This window comes from Mastacembelus armatus, chromosome 11 (genome assembly GCF_900324485.2).
Source record: "Mastacembelus armatus chromosome 11, fMasArm1.2, whole genome shotgun sequence".
NCBI classification, from domain to species: domain Eukaryota; kingdom Metazoa; phylum Chordata; class Actinopteri; order Synbranchiformes; family Mastacembelidae; genus Mastacembelus; species Mastacembelus armatus.
In genome coordinates, this window is record NC_046643.1 from 11,188,286 (window position 1) to 11,208,339 (window position 20,054).

The 20,054-nt window shown below is 41.3% G+C and overlaps 2 protein-coding genes across 4 annotated transcripts; both read left to right on the top strand.

Annotated features, from left to right (window-relative positions):
* The first annotated feature begins 4,502 nt into the window (after positions 1-4,502).
* dclk3 (doublecortin-like kinase 3) lies at positions 4,503-10,694 on the top strand. Of its 2 annotated transcripts, none has more exons than XM_026299624.2 (7): positions 4,503-4,927; positions 5,895-6,112; positions 6,270-6,401; positions 6,883-8,112; positions 8,699-8,831; positions 9,040-9,207; positions 9,312-10,694. In XM_026299624.2, exons 1-7 carry the CDS (start codon positions 4,861-4,863, stop codon positions 9,908-9,910), a joined length of 2,547 nt encoding a protein of 848 aa, XP_026155409.1. In that variant the 5' UTR covers positions 4,503-4,860; the 3' UTR covers positions 9,911-10,694. The 2 variants fall into 2 exon arrangements, with proteins under 2 accessions (XP_026155409.1, XP_026155411.1); XM_026299626.2 differs by having other exon boundaries at positions 6,883-8,100.
* An 857-nt stretch (positions 10,695-11,551) lies between these two features.
* zftraf1 (zinc finger TRAF-type containing 1) lies at positions 11,552-18,586 on the top strand. 2 transcript variants are annotated; one of them, XM_026300267.1, is made up of 7 exons: positions 11,552-12,038; positions 12,279-12,603; positions 13,700-13,794; positions 14,485-14,628; positions 15,697-15,908; positions 16,084-16,262; positions 16,562-16,774. In XM_026300267.1, the coding sequence occupies exons 2-7, from the start codon at positions 12,316-12,318 to the stop codon at positions 16,772-16,774; spliced, it is 1,131 nt and encodes a 376-aa protein (XP_026156052.1). In that variant the 5' UTR covers positions 11,552-12,038; positions 12,279-12,315. The 2 variants fall into 2 exon arrangements, with proteins under 2 accessions (XP_026156052.1, XP_026156053.1); XM_026300268.1 differs by lacking the exon at positions 11,552-12,038 and having other exon boundaries at positions 12,316-12,603; positions 16,562-18,586.
* The last annotated feature ends 1,468 nt before the right edge of the window (positions 18,587-20,054 follow it).

Consider the following 20,054-nt stretch of genomic DNA (forward strand, 5'->3'; position numbering starts at 1 on the left):
AGTGGCCATTTTTCTGATAAGTCTGTTTTTATTAAGTTATTTAAAGATATGGATGGTTTATGGTTTGATTGGCAGCCTGACATCATGGTTACTGACCTACAGACATATTTTTTTACCTGGTGGTTTCAGTGAGAAGCCACCTCTCGTTTGTAGGAACACCCTGATCACATTCATAGACTTGTACACTCACATTTGGAAGCTAACCAGGACAGCCAGAGTCTGACCTGGTTCAAAGACCTTCTTCAAGGGCACCACAGTGGTGTTAACATTTTACATTTCCCAGCATTGTTTCCCAGCAAATGTTCAACTGATAAGAAAAACTGAAGCCAGATGAGGCTGCTCCCAGAGTAATTGTCTGAAGTAAATCTAAATACAGTATTGAACAAATACTATTAAATAAGCAGTTAGTATAAAGTTAATAACCACCATGATTTAATTTAATATGCATTGAAGACATCAGTTTTTCCTAATGTCCACCAAGTTCATCAATGTTAGTCATTTAGATGTTTTCTGCACCTTTTTTCCATAAGGAAGATGTCATTAGATTAGGGGCTTTGTAATGAAAACAAAATGCAACCAAGTGCAAGCAAAGGGTAAGTTTTCACAACCTGGCAACCTAAACGTTGTTCTGGTTAATGGCATGTAACAGATTTGTAAAGCATTAAAAAATATTTATTAATAATTAATAATGCCTCTAGTCACAATGTGTTAACCCTTTTATAGACAGGTGTCAGAGTGTGGTACTATTTATTGTGCAGTTTAACAGATTTTGGCACAACTGTAGCATACTGTTTATATATGTGTGTTTTGCGTTACCTGTGCAGATCGGCTTCAGATAACATTCTTTCATTTGTTTCTGTAAATCCACTGATGAGTCTGCACCACACTGAAAAACAAATAGATAGAGTTAATCCAGGACACTGCATTAGGTCAGTCAGCCAAATTGCCTGCCTTTTCTTTGGGATACAGAAGGTTTGTCAGAATCAAACCTGCATCATGACACTGCAGACCACCGTGGGAAAGTGCATAGAAATCTACAGTGATGTAATGACAGCATACACTGACTCATGTTTATCTAGCTGGGCAGTTCTTGCAAGGAACCAGTTGGCCCCTTCTTCCTTTTCACCATGCAGTTACAACTCTGGTTCACATGGACATAAAGTATGTGTAGTTACCTCCTCTGCTGGTCAGACACAGGCAGTGCACCGTCAGGTAATTTCTTCAATTTTAAATTATTCTTACAAGTTAAAATAATCCAGATTCATTTTAAATCAGCTTTGAAGAACGAAAAAATCCTGACTCATGTCGAATCAGGTTATTTATATGTGAAGTACTGGGCACAGCCTTTTATTGATTTGGTTGTTGTGAACAGGATGCTGCAGCCCAAAAAAAAAAACAAACAAAAAAAAATCACAATCCCCAGTAAAGTCTGAACTTGAACTATTCATAAGAGAACAAATTTTTGACACATACTGTACAGTAATAAACACATAGATCACCCATGTAGCTGCATTGTACAACAATTTAAATATGGGGACATAAAGTATTACATAATCAAAATTTGTTTCTGTTTTTTCCACAGTACAATGTAAAAGTTAGAGAGAATGTGGCTTTATTGCACAAATAATTTAGCTGTAATGTCGCTGGCTCAACTCCAGACAGACACTTTCTCCCTTTGTTCCCTCAACTCAGCACTATACATTAAGTATGTATAAAATGCTTAAGAATGACAGATAAATAGTACAATTTGAAATTGGGGAAAATAAATAAATGGGGTAAGAAGTGTCAGCACCTCTGTTTTCATTTGGAGAAAACACACAGTGTTAACTCTCAGTGGTGGGTCCAGGATAAGGAGCCGGAATAGGAGTTGGTGCTTCCTGATCCAATATTAACAGTATCCTTGGAGACAGCGCCATGGGGGGTGGGCAGTGTAATAAAAGATCGAGTGGACACCCTGTTTGTTTCTGTGTGTGCATTAGTGTCTGTGTGTGTTTTTTTTTGTGAGCACAGCAGAGTATTGGATACCACCAGTGAAACTATGGTTACTGCTTCTGAGACTGGCAGTTCCTCTCCACCTCTGTCAGAGTGATTTTTCACTCTTTCTACAAGTCATCGTGATATAAAAGGTTTGTGTGCGCATTCATGGTTTTTTCTTCTTCTGTATTTCCCAGTTGCAATATCCTGCAAAGGGTTTGAATAGGGGCTGTGCAGTAGCTACAATGGAGAATACAGAAGTGAAAGCATCTGCTTTGTACTGTTTCTGGGAATTTGTTGGTTCTAACACCTTCAGAAGGAGTTTACATTCTGCAAATACACGCAAATAATACGCTTTGCCATAGGGTTATAGAGTTATATCCAAGACTGATTTTTTTCCCCCATGCATGAATCAGAATCATTGTTTCAGAGTGCACAGTAATTTATTGCAACAACTAGCTGCTAAAAATCGATTAAAATAGTTGATAAGTTCATGGATGGGCAATGGGCCATGGGGCACAGGCATGTAAAAGGCCTCTGCTCCTCATTGTGTGGCTCTTAGTAATAGTTTTTCCAATGGAAAGATTAACAGCCCCTGATGGTTCTCTGGGGTAGAGACCCATTGGGCCCCTGGGCCTGTGCCCAGTAGGCCCATTAAGTAATCCACCCATGTTGGCAATGAATGTACTTATCGATTAGTTAGGTCTAGTGATGTAGCTTTTTTGTTTGCAACAGCACACAGTGACACAGTGAGCAGCTGTGGAGACGAAAATGGCAGAAGCACATACGAGTGAAAGTCTCATTTTGCATAATTAAACCATTTTTACACTAATGCTGATAGTGGTGGTGCCTTCTTGTTTTAGTTTTTCCATTATGTGGACAGATAATCAGCACCAGTAAAATGTTCATGGTTCTCAGGCCAGTTGTGCATTCACTGAGCAGACAGACTTTCTGTTTTATCTGATGTCAATCCACACTGCAAGACCAATGTCACCCTTAACCTCTGTGTTTTCTAGACTTAAGATGATGTCACACATAAAAGCAATTAAAGGTTGTTTTATGTTTTTTAAGTTTTTTTTGGCTTCAGAATAAAGAATGACAGAATTAAATAAAGAAGCCAAAACACTTCCATAGTTTTTTTTATTACATGTGGTGTATTTAAAGCAAACTAATTTAAGGTTCATATTTTGACAATAAAATGTTGACACACACTTCTTTATATTGTTTTATAAAAGTCCAACTAATTGCTTGAGACATTACTGCATGATCAATCAACTATTAAAACAGTTGTTTGTTGCAGCCCTACCTAAAATTAGATGAAAGTTTATGTAGTACAAATATGTTTTTCCTGAACTGCTTGTTCAGACATGTTGGTGTCATATTTGCTGCATTGTGTAAATGTAATTCTTTTTAGGTCAAAAACGAACGAACTAAATAAAATATATATGACCAATAGATGATTTTTTTAGACCAATACTGACTCCAACATTTGATAATTTTGAAATCAGATATGCTAATAGGAGTCAATTTTTTTTTCACAAACACACAGCATAAACAAAGATTTCCTTTCCTTCTATTGGAGATTTTTTTTTTATAGTTTTTCACGAGTCCTCTCCAAGACAACATGACATAATGCAGTTTGAAATTAAAATATTGAATTATTGGTATTGAGCAGTATTTGAACAGTGGTTGAATGTCACTTAAGTATGACATTAAAGGACGTTTGTCTGTTTTGTCATTTATCGCTGATACCATTTATCTGCAAATTGCTCATACTGGCCTAATATAGACGCATGATGATTTATCGGCTATTGTGTTTGCTGACCACAGCTTTCAGCATCTGCACACTCTAGATTAGTGGATTTACTGCACTGTACACTATCACCACTTTAACTGAAATAAAACAGCACTGATACAAATTTAAATAATGTCAAGCCCCTGACAAAAGCCTTTTTATTACCACATTTCATGGATATAGTTGAAATATAAATTTAAAACAGCGTAACTTTAAAACAACAGGCGTCCTGTCGCAGGTGGGACACGAATGATCTCATTACCACGTGTCATTCAAATAAACAAACCAGTGGGACCATATAAACCAGTATCTTCACTGCACCTGTAAAACTTTGGTGACACTGAACACACCTGCGTTAGACTCTCACTAATTTGCTCATAAAATATATATGAATTACATTCTTAAAATACCGGATATCAAATGTTACAAATCTCTTTTGGTGCACAACAGAAAAAAATGCGTTACTGTGCAGGGAAATTTGATTAAAATCCCAACTTGGCCTGGTTTTAACGGCTATAGCTGATAAAGGATAAAAGGTTTGTTTGTTTTGTTACACAACAGCATCAAACAATGGGTGTCACTTACCTTTTTTCACTTCTCTAGAAACTTTCAGCAGGAACTTCCTCTCATGCAAACGCGTCCTGAGCACCCACCGCACGCCCTGTGTCACCAAAAACTCTCTTCCGGTCAGGTCGTTCAAAAATAAAACCCCATTGGTCAACATCGCCAGGCATTTGTACATGAATAAGTGTAAATAATGGCTTTAATAAAAATCTAAAGTAGGACACAATAAGTTATTACTCAGAGTGAACTCTTTTCAGTAGCCCGGACACAAACACCAAAATATATTTTTTGACGGTGAGGTCATTCAGCTTCCGGTTCTTTGATTTTCCTAACCGTCCAACTTGACGTGTATCCATGGCAACCACTATCGCTACAGCAGGTCCGGTTTGTTCACGGCGCATCCCGTTAGTTTTCCTGGAAGATAGCAGCAAAGGATATCACAGCAGGAAGTTATAGAAAAACAAAACTACACGAAAAAACAAGTGTCATTGAGGTGATTTACTTCATGTGTGCTGTTTTGGAAATACATGACACCCTCACAGAAAGCCCGGTATGGATGCGAAGCGGCGCATAACGCTAAATGGAGAACGGCAGGTGAGTCGGATTTAATTGATTTTCTTTAAAATGTAATTTATCTAAGTGTTAAACTCAGTGATTATCCGGTGTTAATCTGGGATGCATCTGCATTGTGTAGACATGCTCACTTAAAGACTGTGACCCAAACTCAAAAAATATAAAATATGATTTAACAATTGGCCTATGTGACCAAACCCAACACAGCCCCCTTCCACTCATACGCTATACAAAGACCCTTGGAGGTGCCAGGGGCCCCAAGGCTGATCCTGCCTCTCTTAACCATGTTCATAGTGATCTCTTTAGGTTTTCTGTGTCCAAATTGAAAAGCGTTTATTATTAAATGTGTATCAATGCTTGTGTTGTTGCTGACACTCATAGAGGCAGTGGTGATTTGTTTAAAGTGGATTCTTGTTGTGTGTGAGGTGTGTGAGGTTTAGTGTCTTGTCTTTCTGCCTGTGGCTCTGCATGTGGAAGAGAAAACAAACAAAAAAACAAGTCCCACCCAACCAGAGGAAGAATAACTCTCCCTCACTGTGCCAGAAAGTGAAATGTCAAAGATGCTGTGTGTCACTAATGCTTCATTAATCATGCAGATTCAGCTGAGCCCTAACCAGGTCAAGCAAGCTTTTGTTTAGCTGTGTGTTTATGTGTGTGTGGGTGTGCATGACTTAAGGAAGCCTAAATAATTCAGCCAGTAGGGCAACGTTCCTGAAGAATCTCAAATGGCCCTTGCACTCCATGTGATGGAAAAACCGCTCAAATCTGATCAGCCGGATTTGCTTTCACACACACAGTCTCACAGAGAATGAACAGCTGGTGTTGTGTTACTTATAAGTTTTCCTTTGTCAGTCTAGAAGAAATCAAGCAGTGGTCATTGACATCCATGTTGTTGGGTACAGTTTTAATTATTCTATTTCAGACTGGAAAGAATTCTTTCTTTCTGTGTTTGCTCTGACACTCATGTACTCCTCTGTCCTTGCTGTAGCTCCTCCTGTCCCCTCGTTGAAGCGACCTGGTGGGGCACCCCATCCATGGGCCATTCATTCCCACCCTACAGGAAAGCTCTGCAGGTCCCACTTCCTACCTCCTCCGCCTCCTCCTCCTCACCTCCCTTTCTTCCATACCCGCCATGCAGAAGAGAGTGCAGAGCGGCCTCATCTGGTCACTATTGTACGTCCCTGTGGTCAGAGTACACTGCGGAAGGTGAATTCAATATTTACAAGTTTAACTAAATGGTTATAAATTAGTCAATTTAATTGTGTTTTTCCATTCTATTTGGTATAGAAAATGTCTGAGAAGATCATTTAAATGGGAAAGAGTTTTATAATTTTACTGCCATTTTTGTTTTTCTGTTTTCAAGGTAACAGTGTTGTTGAATCGCAGAGGTGTGGTGTCCTTCGAGCAACTACTATTGGATATCTCTGAGGCGCTGGGGTATCCTCGATGGCACAGAGCCAGAGTCACACGCCTGTACACGACCCATGCAAGAGAGGTGAGACTGAACCATGGTCACATTACCCTACAAGGGAGCCCTGAGGCAAAAAATAACTTGAAGGGCACCTATGAACTACCCCCACAATTCTGCTGCATCTGCAATGTTTACATTTCTTTCCATGCTGGTACAGTATACTACCTGACCCAGTGAAGTAGTAGGAATAGAGAACTGAAACAATGAAGGTCCTAAAACTACATTTGGACACCAGGAAAGTCTTAATGATGGGGCAACAAGATTAAGTAATAATCTACCTTTATGCTGCCTTGCATCTTTAGAAGAGTAGTGCTGCTTGAGATTGTATTCTTAAAGAACACGTGTCTGTCATAATTCAAAACCCTTCTTGAAATGCTGCGTGCTCCAGGTCAACATCTCTACAGAAATAATACACAGAAACAGGCACACTATTTTGCAAAAGCAAAAAATAATGTCTTGTGGTTCAGATCTGGCCCCTTGTTAAAGTCATTCCTTTTTTTTATAGGTGAGGGGTGTGTGTGATTTCTTCCAAGGGGAGGTGGCCTTCCTGGCACTGGGTAAGGCTCGTCCTGAGCTGAACAGTGTGAAGGAGGCTTTGGAAGAGCTATTTCCAGAACATTCCCATTACCGGGCTGAAGCTTTTCGGGCTTGGGAAAAGAGGCTTCGTCCAACACTAGATAAAGCAGCTAAGGCAGACAGTGGATACAGCGAGGGGACAGACAGCAGCGAGAATAACAAAGAAATGCACCAGGACAAAAATGCACATGTCAAAAATCATAGTAAACCACACAAACCTCATCATATAGAGCATGGCACACATCAGCCTGGAAACTATAACTCAGATGTTCAGAAATCTCATAAAAAGAATTCTTGCAAGAAACCTGCTTACCTTCCCAACCACCTGCAGAGACTCCATGTTAGAGGAGGCGTCAAAGAGCGACAGCCTTCTGTCATTGGTCCATTTGAACATGAAGAAGATTTTAAAGAGGCAGACATATGCTCTTCTACACTATGTGAAAACTGCTTAGTAAGAAGAGTTAAACAGCAGGGCCCAGAATGGATCAATCCATTATCGGGGAGGGTCCCACTTCCTCCTGTGCTAAAGAAGCAACAAGAAAGTTTTCATACAGAACAAGGGGCAAGAAAGCAGGAAGCTCCTCTCAGCCATCCATCTCCTCAGCCAATCACCAGGGATGAAGAGAAGAGTCTTGCACTTCTAAAATCTCCTCCAAATGTGGGTTCCATACAGAACATCCACAAAGAAAGACAGCAGAGGCCGACCTTTGACCTTCCCTCAGACGCCAGTGATATCACCTTGTCAGATATTGAGCGTTACTACGAAATAGGACGTGTGATTGGCGATGGGAACTTTGCAGTGGTACGAGAGTGTCGCCGTCGTGACAACAGACAAACCCTTGCCCTGAAGATAGTCGAACGCTCCAAGCTGCTTGGCCGAGAGCACATGATGCAGAATGAGCTGAGCCTTCTGGGTAGCCTTTGTCACCCTCGCATAGTGCGTCTATTTGCACACTATCACACTCACTCCCACTCCTACCTGGTGATGGAGCTGGTGAGTGGGGGAGATCTGTTTGAGGCCATCAGTGAAAGGGGGAAGTTCTCAGAGGCAGAGGCAGGATTGATGGTGTCAGATATGAGTGAAGCACTAAATTACATCCACTGTAAAAGCATCGTCCATCGAGATCTCAAGCCAGAAAACCTGCTGGTGGGTATCATGGTTAGTGCAGTGTTAATGTCATCTCCTTTTTTAGTGAATATTAGTTTTTTGGCAGATTTTACTCATTTGAGTTTTGCTATTTTTAGTCTGAAGATATTATAGTGTAGTTTTAGTGGCAATATTATATCAACAAATTGGTGGTGAATACAGCTGTTTCCATCTTTGTTGTGTGTAGTTACCATGGTTACAGGCGTTGTTCTAGTCTATTGGAGGTTGGAGGGGTTAAATTTTATTTGTTTACACACAGTGTCCACATCGCTCTGATTCACTAGTGAGTAGTAAGCAAAAATCAGTGATCAGTGAAGTTCATAAACACATTCTTGTAAGACCCTGCAATATCAGATTGAACAGAACAGAAGTTAATGTGTCAGGTTTTACATTCAGAACACTATATGAAATTTTAAAGAAAGTAGCTCTAAATGTTTTGATTCCAGATGATTGCTTACTAATTTGTGTTTTTGTCTAACGATATCCCACATAAGAAAACTTTCTTACGTTTGTGTGGCAACTATGTGGGTGCCCTTGGAGTTCACTTGAATTTGAAAAACGAAATCCTGATACTGCGTCCTTTGTTGTTCTCACACAGATTGAGCAAGTGGCTGCTGGGATCTGTAGGCTGAAGCTGGGGGACTTTGGTCTTGCCATGGTTGTGACTGAACCGGTCTTCACCATATGTGGCACACCCACATATGTAGCTCCAGAGATTCTCTTTGAGACAGGTTAGTACTACTTACAGCTGTATCAATCACTACATTACTTTTCATTTTAGTTTTAAATGTATTTACTTTCTCTTTTGGTTTTTAAGTTTTTGTCAAAAAATATAGGTGTTTTTCTCGATTTCAAACTCTATATATGGTTGTTGTATCTACTTTTCTGGATATGAGAAGCCTTTTATTTCTAAAAATAACTGTGGTTTTGACATGCCAGGTTATGGAGTAGCAGTGGACATATGGGCTCTGGGTGTTATTCTCTATATCCTGCTATGTGGCTTCCCCCCATTTCGCAGTCGGGATCGGGACCAGGAAGAGCTGTTCCAGCTAATAAAACAGGGACAACTGCACTTCCCATCTCCCTATTGGGACCTCATCTCGGAGGGTGAGAAGGCCTGAACTACACTGTATGCTGACACAAATGTCCACACACATTCACACACAAATATACAATCTGTTTTGCAAGCTATTCTCTGTGTTTGAATGCAGAAGCTAGAGGCCTTGTCAGAGCTCTCCTTCAGCCAGATCCTACAGTAAGGCTGACCGCGGAGCAGACCCTGCTGCATCCCTGGGTGAAGGCTATGACTTCAGTGTGCAGGCAGAGGGCGCTCACAGACAAAACTCAGAGGAACACAGGACACATGGGAGCAGAACCAGAGAGAGTCCAGAGACCAGATCAGACTAATGCAGCAGAAATAATGACAGACAAAAAACCAGGACACACTAGCAGTGAGAGAGATATGACACACAAAGAAGTCAGCAGAAATGATGAGAGACAAACTGAGATGATCACTGGAAGAAGACAAGGTGAACACAAAGCACCACAGCAACAGTCAAAAGAGACATTTAAAGTCCACGCCATTTCTCCACAGGTCGGAGTGCACATACATTCAGAGGCCACACCTGTTCAATACAAACCAGAGTGCATTTCTACAGACTCTGGCCTACCCAGAAGGGAGCCCAGTAGGCAAGAAATACAGGAACCAGATCCAAAGCCGTCAAACTCAAACTGTGACCCACACAAACTAAGTGTTGAAGATTCACTATCCTCAACCAACACAGCACCACTAACCACAGCGGAGAGCTGAACACATCACAACCCACCATGGCAACCAGCCAAAAACCATAATGAACTGAACATTAACACCAGCATCACCCACACCAACATCCCCTATTTAACCATGTGATTAGATCAGGGTCATCAGTTTCACTTTCATTGTTCCGGACAATACCACTAATTTCTTGGCAACTGGAGCCTTGAATGACCCACAGATGATGAGATTTGCTCTTGGGATTGAATGCCATCTAATGGGCGAGATAAACATCATAAATATGTGTAATCAAATTATCCTGCAATCATAAATTAATCATGCGATATTGTGCAATGACCTAGGTACATGTCTAACTAGAACTGTAAGAAGAAGAGGTAGTGAAATACTAGAAACCTTGTTTAAATCAAAGGAATAGATTTAAGAGGATTTAAGTGCATTTTAATCATATTATTTCTAATATTTTGGAATATTCATGAAAATACATTTTGGTGTTTATGTTTTGTTGTCCTGCTGTTGGCTTACAAATCATGTTTAACTTTGAATATGATATGTTATCATGTGTGGCACTCCTAATAGCAGGTCTTTATGGTTGCTTGCGTAATGACACAGACCCATCATCATTTTATACTCCTAGCAGTCCATTCCTGGGAATCCATTTTAGGACTAAGCAGCGTTTGTTTATTGCACATCCATAAACTAAAAATATCTGTACCAAGAACTTTTTATTTTAGTCATAGTAAAAATTTGCCATATTTACTGCATGCCATTTTTGTGACAGTGTTTATTCTACATATTTTGTACAGGGCCTGTAATAGCTTTATCAAAACTATAGCAAATTGTAAAACTGTAACTGTATGATGAAACACCAACAGTAAATTAGCAATCTGTGGTAATATTTGGACAAATCGATGTGTGGTAAAATCCAGGGGCTAATAATGGGAATTGCCTGGCTTTTAGGACGCAGTGTGACCATACAGAGCTTACTGGGTAAACTCTATGTGCATAGCTGAGTGTGGTATAGCACTCTTGCCATTGCACGCACACCAAAAAAGGCATATCTGTCTCTCCAATGGGAGTGGTTAGTCCTGTCTTTGCCCAGACAGCTGACACTCTGACATCCTGCCCCACCTAACCCTAACCCACACACACTGAGCCCCCCATCCTGTACATACAAGTGCCCCTCTCAGGCCTTGAGACTGTTAAGCCACATATTTGGGGCACTGAAGGGCTGAAAAAGCTCATAAAAGCCTCTGACCTAGTGTAGGTGGCCAAGGACAGTTGAGGCTTTCTTAGATCACTGTGTTCTTTCTAATTATTTATGCATTCATAACGCTCACAAACAGTAGTCTCTTACAACCAGTTGAGCCACTTTGAGTGAAACCTAGGGGCCATAAACATAGTGTAAGCATATCAGAGCAGCAGAAACTGGTATAAAGTTGTTTGTTTTTTTTTAAAGTTGCCACAGCGTGGTGACAGCGTTATTAAGGTGTTATAATAAGCGGATAAGGCTCATAAATCCTGAAAAATGTATAAAAGATACATCATCTGATGGAGCGGCCTAAGTTTGTCGCATTTCATGTTTTGGGCACCTTTCATATACGCTGACCCGCAGGTGCTCAATACGCATGCGCCCTTTAAAACTCTTTAAATACCCCAAGTCATCTGCCACAACAAAACATTCCGCTGTCAGCCCATGCACGGCTCTGCTCAAGTAGTTGCTGCCACATACAGGCCGCTGATACAAGCAAAATATTTACTTTTAAATACGCAACTTCTATTATTAGCCACGGTCGAGAACCTGCCTGAGTAATAACGAATTTGACCCGTAGTCGCAAAGGCTGTGCGGGGCGAAGTCGGTGGGAGACGGACAGGAAAAAAACAAAGATGGCTGTGTAGCCAGAGAGACGAGTCCCAACAGAACCGTCTGTACCCGCGGCTCTAATCACCGACAGGTCCCGTGGGTCCCGTGGACAGTCAGACGGTACCGGAGCAGGGACGTTAGCCGAGCAGTGGAGCTGGGCCGCCGGTGTGCATCGTTGTAATCTGCTGTCATTGCGAATAACGGCGTCGAGAGACGAGTTGTTTTTGTTCTGCCTGAGCAAAACGAGAGAGGACTGCTGTGTTTTTGTCAACGTAGCTAGCCGAATAGTCTGCTAGCCTCACTGTAAGTCAACAAAACTAGTCAACATTTGATATAGTTATAGTTCCATTTTGCACATGATCTCGTTATTACACAACCCTTGGCTTGTTACATTCCCAGTTCGTATGTGTAGGGCAGCATTAATAACCAGTTAGCCTGCTGCTGTAGCGTTAGCCCGGGTAACGTTAGCTAGCTGTCAGCTGACCGTTAACTCGACAGGTTGAACGCTAGCTCTGAGCTAACCTGCTAATATTTCGGGTTTAGCCCGTTCGAGACAAGCTCATCTCAGACATTCATCGCCATGTCTTCACTGGAAGAGAGAGACGTGGGCGTTGCGGCCGCCCCTGGCTCCTCCTCGGCCGGCCTGGGGGTCGGGGCCGTGGGGGCAGCGGTGGAGGCTGTCGCCGGGGTCGCAGCCATGCAGGAGGAGGTTGGGATACGGCGAGAAGGGCCCGAGCCGGACCCAGACGAGCCACCCAAGAAGAGGGTGAAAGTGCCCGAGGGAGAGTCAGGAAAGCTGGAGGAGAGACTGTACTCGGTGTTGTGCTGCACCGTGTGCCTAGACTTGCCCAAGGCGTCTGTATACCAGGTAAACGTGGTGTCAATCACAAACCTCCCCCCTCATATCCCCTAAACCTACCATCAAACAACAGCAAACCAGCTGGACCTCATACTAGAAGCTCCCAATGTGTCCAAACCCCCAGTCCCCAATGTCAACCTGTTGAATGCATTGGCCAGCTCCATTTATTTTTAGTGAAACTAGATCCAACACACCCCCAAGTGTCTATACTGGAAGATTGAGCCATGAGGCTAAGGCACCAGACTCTCCCAGGCCGGGTGGTCAGCTGTACTGGCTCGAGTTTATAACGCTATACTGTGAATGGTCCTCAAATAACCCCCAGCAAAATCTGTATCCCCAGCCCCCTCTCTCAGAAGGCAAATGTCCAGAATTCAACAAATATCTACATTTGAATTATACGTTTCCCCTTCCCTTCAACCCACTCCAATATTCACCTTATTCACTTTTCACCTGACCTCTATTCAAAGTCAAATGAACACATTTGTAATTAATCATTGTTCACTTCATCTTAAACATTAATATGCCCTGCTGGGCCAAGCAGCACACACAATTAGTTACTAAACATTTATTACCAATACAGTGTAAACACAAGTTGATATTCTTTCCATATGCAATGTTATGTGCCCTTAACGTAACCACATGCATAGCTGCATAATCAAAGAAGCATCGCCAGAAAATAACTTTAGGCCCATTATTAAATGTATCTCACAGCATTTTTTCCATTAGACCAATGTTACAACTTAGCTGAAATTGAAATAGACTATTGAAGGAATAGGCCCAGTCAAACATGTCTAATGACATTTCCCACAGCTGTGTTTTGATTTGTGTTTAAGCTACAGTCTTAAAATGTTGTTCGTTCAGTTTAACAAACTCAAAATGTATCACATGCCCCCTAACTAATTATGCTAGGTTTTTTTTAATAAGATTTGTCAACAGAAAATATCCAAGTATTAATTTTCCAAGTTATTAAATTCCTCTATTCATTGTTCATACATTTTTGCCCTTTTCTTTGTGCCTCTTTCATTTCAAAACATCAGTAATTGTGTTTTTCTGCTATTCTAACCCACTTTGTTTTATTGGCATGCTAACCCTTTCTCTGCCACAGTGTACCAATGGACATCTGATGTGTGCAGGCTGTTTTATCCACCTCCTGGCTGATTCTCGTCTAAAGGAGGAACAGGCCACATGTCCCAACTGCAGGTACACCATAAATACAGGCATTTCCTCAGTAATGATGATGTGTCAAAACAGTTGGACTGTCCAGAGACACTTAGCTATTGACAATTACTTTTGCAGTTAAAATAATTTAAAGTAATGATACACATTTTGTCAAATAATAAACCAATGGTCCAAAATGTTTTCCGCATTAAAATCGCTCTAAATCTTTTTCTGCAAATGCCATGTTAGTAACTATGTATTGCTTGCTAATGGCAGCGATCTCCACACACACACTAAATGATGACCGTGTTACTAGGATACATTCAAAGCCACTCTGGTTCTTCTAATGGAATAAAGTTCTTAGAATAAAAATTTACAGTCATTTATACATGCTTGATTTTTATTTATTATTGTAATGCAGTAGGAACACACATTAATTACACTGTCATTTTCTTTCAAACTGATTTTGGCATTGATCATTAATGTATGGTCACAGGTAAACGAACCACTCGATGAATTTGTACTGCCTAGCACTAAAGCATATGTTCAAATTACCATAAACAAATGACGAAAGCATAACTTAACTTTTACTCTGCCTAGACAGCTCATGCCGGCCCTGGCTCATGGTTCTGCATTGTTCACAAACTTGTATGAACATACTGTACATACCACAAGTATTATATATATACCACTACAGTGAGGTAAGATTCATGGTTTTCTGTGTTTGTGTAGGTGTGAGATCAGCAAGAACCTGTGCTGCAGGAACCTCGCAGTGGAGAAGGCTGTCAGTGAGCTGCCGACAGAATGTACCTTCTGCCTCAAACAGTTCCCCCGCTCCAGCTTAGAGAGACACCAGAAAGAGGAGTGCCAAGACAGGTACCCTGTCCTTGTTGTCGGGACCTTCCTGAAAGCAACAAAAGCATCTCAAACATTAGTTTTAATCAGTTTTCACTTCAACTATCAGCCGCTACAAACACATTAGTCAAGTGAGTTTGGGATCTTTCTCGCTTTTTTCTTTCTCGAAGTAATGAAAGAAATATTAAAATGGAAGCTGTGTACATACATAACGCACACACAAATGATTTTTTGTCTGTACTTGTGATAACACAGCTCAGCACCACACTGTGGGGAAGATGGAGGTGCACGTGACCTTTGAGAAAAAAGAACAGCTGATGTGTTTACAGACTGTGTTTCTTATGAGTGATGCTCAGGCCGTTTGAATTTGCATGGATGAAATCCTGTGGGGGTGTTGCCATAGCAACCGGTGACCCCGCATAGAACAGTGTTGCCTGCGCCAGTGTTGCCATGACAACAGCCATGGCAGTCACCAGGTGTTTGGTCAGGTCAGACAGACAAATGTGCAGGTCTCCTGTGAGGATCTGGCTGGTTCTTACATGAAGACAATACTGTTTTCTTCAGGAATTCACTGCGTAGATTTGAATAAGAAACTCAGCTTTTAATATGCAGTTATTATGATCAGTGATTACAGGTTTTTACAGTACTGTGTTAAAGCAGTGATTTGTATAGAAATGCCTTTAAGCAAATGCAGTACCCCTACCAGCTACATGGTAATATGCATAAGACAAATCTTTGCATTTAATATAAGGTAAATTATCTTTGATTCACTGCCAAGAGTAATTAGTGCTTTTCACATTCTTAACATCTCACTTACCCTGTAATAACATAACAGGTGTTCACTTAAAAGCACCTACTAACTGATATGAATCCATGTCTTTCTTTCCTTGAGGTTGGCTCTCAGTGAACACATATCATTAGTACAGTACTAATTACCTTCGGTTCACAACCTAGGTTAATTAGTGCCTTTGATATTATTAGTACTTTTTACTTAGTGCAAGAAAGTGTATTCATCACAAAGGATCTATAGAGCCATGACTTTCCATCATTAAATTGGTTTTAAAGTCACTCTTGCCTTTGTGTTAACAGGGTCACGCAGTGCAAGTACAAGAGGATCGGTTGCCCTTGGCAAGGTCCATTCCACGAACTGCCAGCACATGAGAGCGAGTGCTCCCATCCCACTAAGACAGGTACAGAGCTGATGGGAATACTGGGAGAGATGGACCAGAACCACCACAGAGACATGCAGCTATATAACAGCATCTTTAGCCTGCTCTGCTACGAGAAGATCGGGTTCACAGGTACATACATAAACACAACAGAGAGATGAACAGAGTGCAGCAATGTATATGTTTGTGAACTGCAGCAGAGATTACTAGTAAAACTTAACTATGAAATTCCCTTTGATTCTTTTCATCCCTCATGTGGCCTTCATCCCTGTTTCAAATCTGCTCTTCCACTTATGTGTCCATCCAGAGGTGCAATTCAGGCCGTACCGCACTGATGACTTCATCACTCGCCTGTACTATGAAACACCACGCTTCACTGTTCTCAACCAGACGTGGGTGCTGAAGGCCCGCGTCAATGACTCTGAGCGCAACCCCAACCTCTCCTGCAAGCGCACCCTCTCCTTCCAGCTCATCCTCAAGAGCAAGGTGCACACACTGCTGTCCCTGTTCGTGTTTATTTTTAACCGTTTTCTGTGCTTGTTTTCAGAGCTTAAAAAGCATCAGTGACACATCCACTACTCTCTAAAAGTTTGGACATGTAATTGTAGTGTAAGGCATCAGGGTAGCAGCCTGGGCAATAATCCTGGGTTTAATCTGATCTGCCAGCTCCAGTGCTGAACAGATAACTCAGAATTCATGACTTCTGTCTTATCTGAAAAAGCCAGTATGGGTCGCTCTTTAGACCCTGATGTTCTGGCTAACACACTGCATTTCTGTTCGAGCAGGTGAACTCTGTCCTAGAGTGCTCGTTCCTGCTGCTGAAGGGGCCGTACGATGACGTGCGGATCAAGCCGGTCATCCACCACCACTCCTTCAGCAACGACGCAAACGAGACCGACTATGTCCCTCTGCCCATCTCTGATTCGGTGGAGTGCAACAAACTGCTGGCCGCCAAAAACATCAACCTGCGTCTGTTCATCTTCCAAGTCCAAAAATAAAGAGTGAAGAAGAGGAGGAGGAGGAGGAGGACGACGACGACGAAGAAGGACAAGGAAGAAGAGGGAGAGAGAGGATAAGATGAAGATTAAAGAGAGACACCACTGAACCATTGATACCTCTTAACATCTACACACAAACACATAATCACACAGTCTCACACACACACATACACACACACACACACCACTAATTACACTTACCTCCTTACAAGATAGTGAGACCCCATGCCTGGGGAGCTGTGAGTAGCTGTGGAGATGGGTGGGCATTGATATGGGATAGAGGGGTGGGGGGTGTTGGAGGGTGTGGAGGGACGGGAGTTCTGAGATGGTTGGTGTGCACCTGCGGGGGCCTTAAAGTCCGGTGTTTCTGACCTTTCACCCCTGATAGCCACAGCCTGAGGTAGCACACAAGCCGACCAAAGCAGGAGTTACTGGGAGCATTAGTTTTGTGTGTGTGTGTGTGTGTGTGTGTGTGTGTGTAAGAGAGAGAGTTACATGACAAACCCTGGTATGTGGCCCACAATCTGCTTGCATGTGATAATGTGAAAACAGGACAACTGACTCTACTGAGCTCTTATTGGACATGTGAACAGGTGTCAATGACACGATTGTGAATGCATGTGCACAAAAGAGTGTATGTGTTTGTCGTTCCCCCTCCCTCTACTCACTATGCCCAAGTCTGTCAGCAGTTTCCTTCTGTTTTGGGAAATGTTTTGCATCTCTGACGTTGTCAGAACAGACGAAAGACGGCGTCCCCCTTTTTACCTTTCAACACAAGGAGAGATGGCCTGGCTGCATTTTAGTTCCTCGACTTATTCTTACCGCAGGGGTTAGATTCAACTTTCAACACTAATAGAATTTTTATTTCTGTTAACCTTTGACGTTTTCATACCTGTGAACTTTGTTCTTTTTAACTGGGTTTTAGCGTGTGATCGGCTGCCTGTGTGAGTGTGTATAAACAGATTATACCTGTCAGATTGCTGTAAACGTGCACCACAATCCTTAGAGTCCAGGACCAGCAACGCCAGGCTACCACCAGACCCTCAGGAGCCCCAACAGGCCCAGGTTCACTGTCTGTCAGTTGAGTTAGTAATCGATTTATCTGCATATTATTTTCTTGATTATCAAAACACACCCATCGTGACTTCCCACAGATCAAAGTGACTTTCTTAAATTTCTTTTGTTCAACCAACAGTCTAAAACAAAAATATACTTAATGTGCGATCATATATTGTTAAAGCAGCAAATCCTCTTATTTGAAAAGCTGGAACCAGTAAATGTTTGGCACTCGATGTGACAAACAGAATAGTTACTGAATCAATTTAGCAACAAGTTATTTCCACATTTGTTTGGGGATTTGTGCCACCATAGTACTTTTCCGACAGGGTCCGATATTATTATAGTTACAGTAGCTGAAAGTATAGAAAACCTGGGGCAGGGTAGTATTCCAGCATAGGGCCGATCTGGACTTCTTTATGTGCTCTGAGCTCAATGGCCCTCTGCAGAAGACTTTTCTGGAAAATCAGTGTTTGTCTGGGGATGAATGACGTATGTGTGTGTGTGTGTGTATGTGGCAGGGGTAGGGATGGGCGGTTCTACCTTACCACAGTGACATATTAGTGTTAGACTTACTTGAAAGAGACCGAGAAGATGTTACTTAAGTAGATTCTACTGTAAAGCAGATAGATCTCTCTCCTCCTGACCTCTACTTCCTGTATTTCTGTGTTTTAATGCTTCGTCTCTATGCCAGTGGACTCACTCATCTCACTATGGCTGTACATGTGCCTTTTATTAAAGATCATGGAACCTGCACTGCTGCTCACACGTGTGTGTGTGTGTGTATGTGTGTGTGACTGAACGTAGAATGGACAAAAATAGACGTGGTTTTGTGAAACCACCAGCCAGTATAAATTATGCATCATGAAATCTAAATTTAATTTTAAAGACTTGCATGGATGACAGGTGTGTTGCACTGAATTTGATGGGAACATTATGAATCAGTTTTAGAACAAAATGAGTTGAATAGGATCTGAACAATGCGCATTGACCTAGCAGTTATTGCTTACAGTGAAAGCAGTTTTTCCACAGCAGTGTGAAATGTTGGCTCTAAAGCCTTCGAAGAGAAAGCATTTTGTGTTTTGTAACGGTCTTGTACAGCTATATCTATTAGGAAAAATTTAGTTTTTGTATATATTTCACATACTGATCCGTATATTTGAGTAGCTGTTGATATACATCACAGCAGGGAAAGCACATGTAGAATTAAATAAATAAATGATGGCTGAATTTGATTTAGCTGCTTATGTTTCTGGGCCCTGGACTAGTGAAGACACTTAAATAGAAAAGTCATTGTAATTACACAGGCATTTCCAACTGTGACATTAAAATGTCTGCTGTGTAAAATTAGAAACAAAGTTGATCAACAAAAAATTATTCACAACAATTTTCGGTAAATCATTTATACAAATTTTGATTTAAAAAAAAAAAGCCTAAAATGTAACTTTTTCCAGTATCACAAATGTGAAATAGTGCTGCTTTTTTTCTTGTGAGAATAAACTGAACATGTTGCACTCTACCCAGTTTTTCCAACAACTGGGTAGACATTGCACTATTTTCAGGACCAAGTGGTTCATTCATTAATTGTGAATATAATCAGTGGTGGCTGCATCCTTAGATGGAAGAATAAACCTTCCAAGTTCTGCAGTTCTTTAGTGTAAAGAGTAAATGAAGTAGTGGTAAAATCCTACACTGCTTTAACCGTGTATTGAGAATCTTTGAGCAAGGGGTGGCATTAAAATCTTAATCCTCTATTGGCTTATCAGGGTATAATTACTGCAGATGTTCTTTGCTATTTATATAATTCACTTTGTAACATATGTCAAGTTAACTTGAAGTGAAGAAAACCCAAAACGATGCTTTCCTTTCAAAAAACTAACTTCCCACTGTGTGAGCATCTTAGCAACTTAATAAAACCAAAATCTCATATAACTAAATGCCCATAATTACGACATTACAACTACTTTAACGCAAAATCTTGCTAATTTGTTATTCAGACATTAAGACAATGACATTTATCCCCCATTTATGAACTCGGTGGTAGGTTAACAACCATATCAGTGCACGGCACAAAAATCATGACTGTTTCTGTTTCAGGTTAAGAGCCGAAAGTATATCCTCCGACTGTATAACAGCCCTTATTTCCTGGTGCATGTATCTTGTCATGACTGCATCCACTTCCATTAACATCATCAGCAACATTACAGGAAACAAAGAGCCAGGG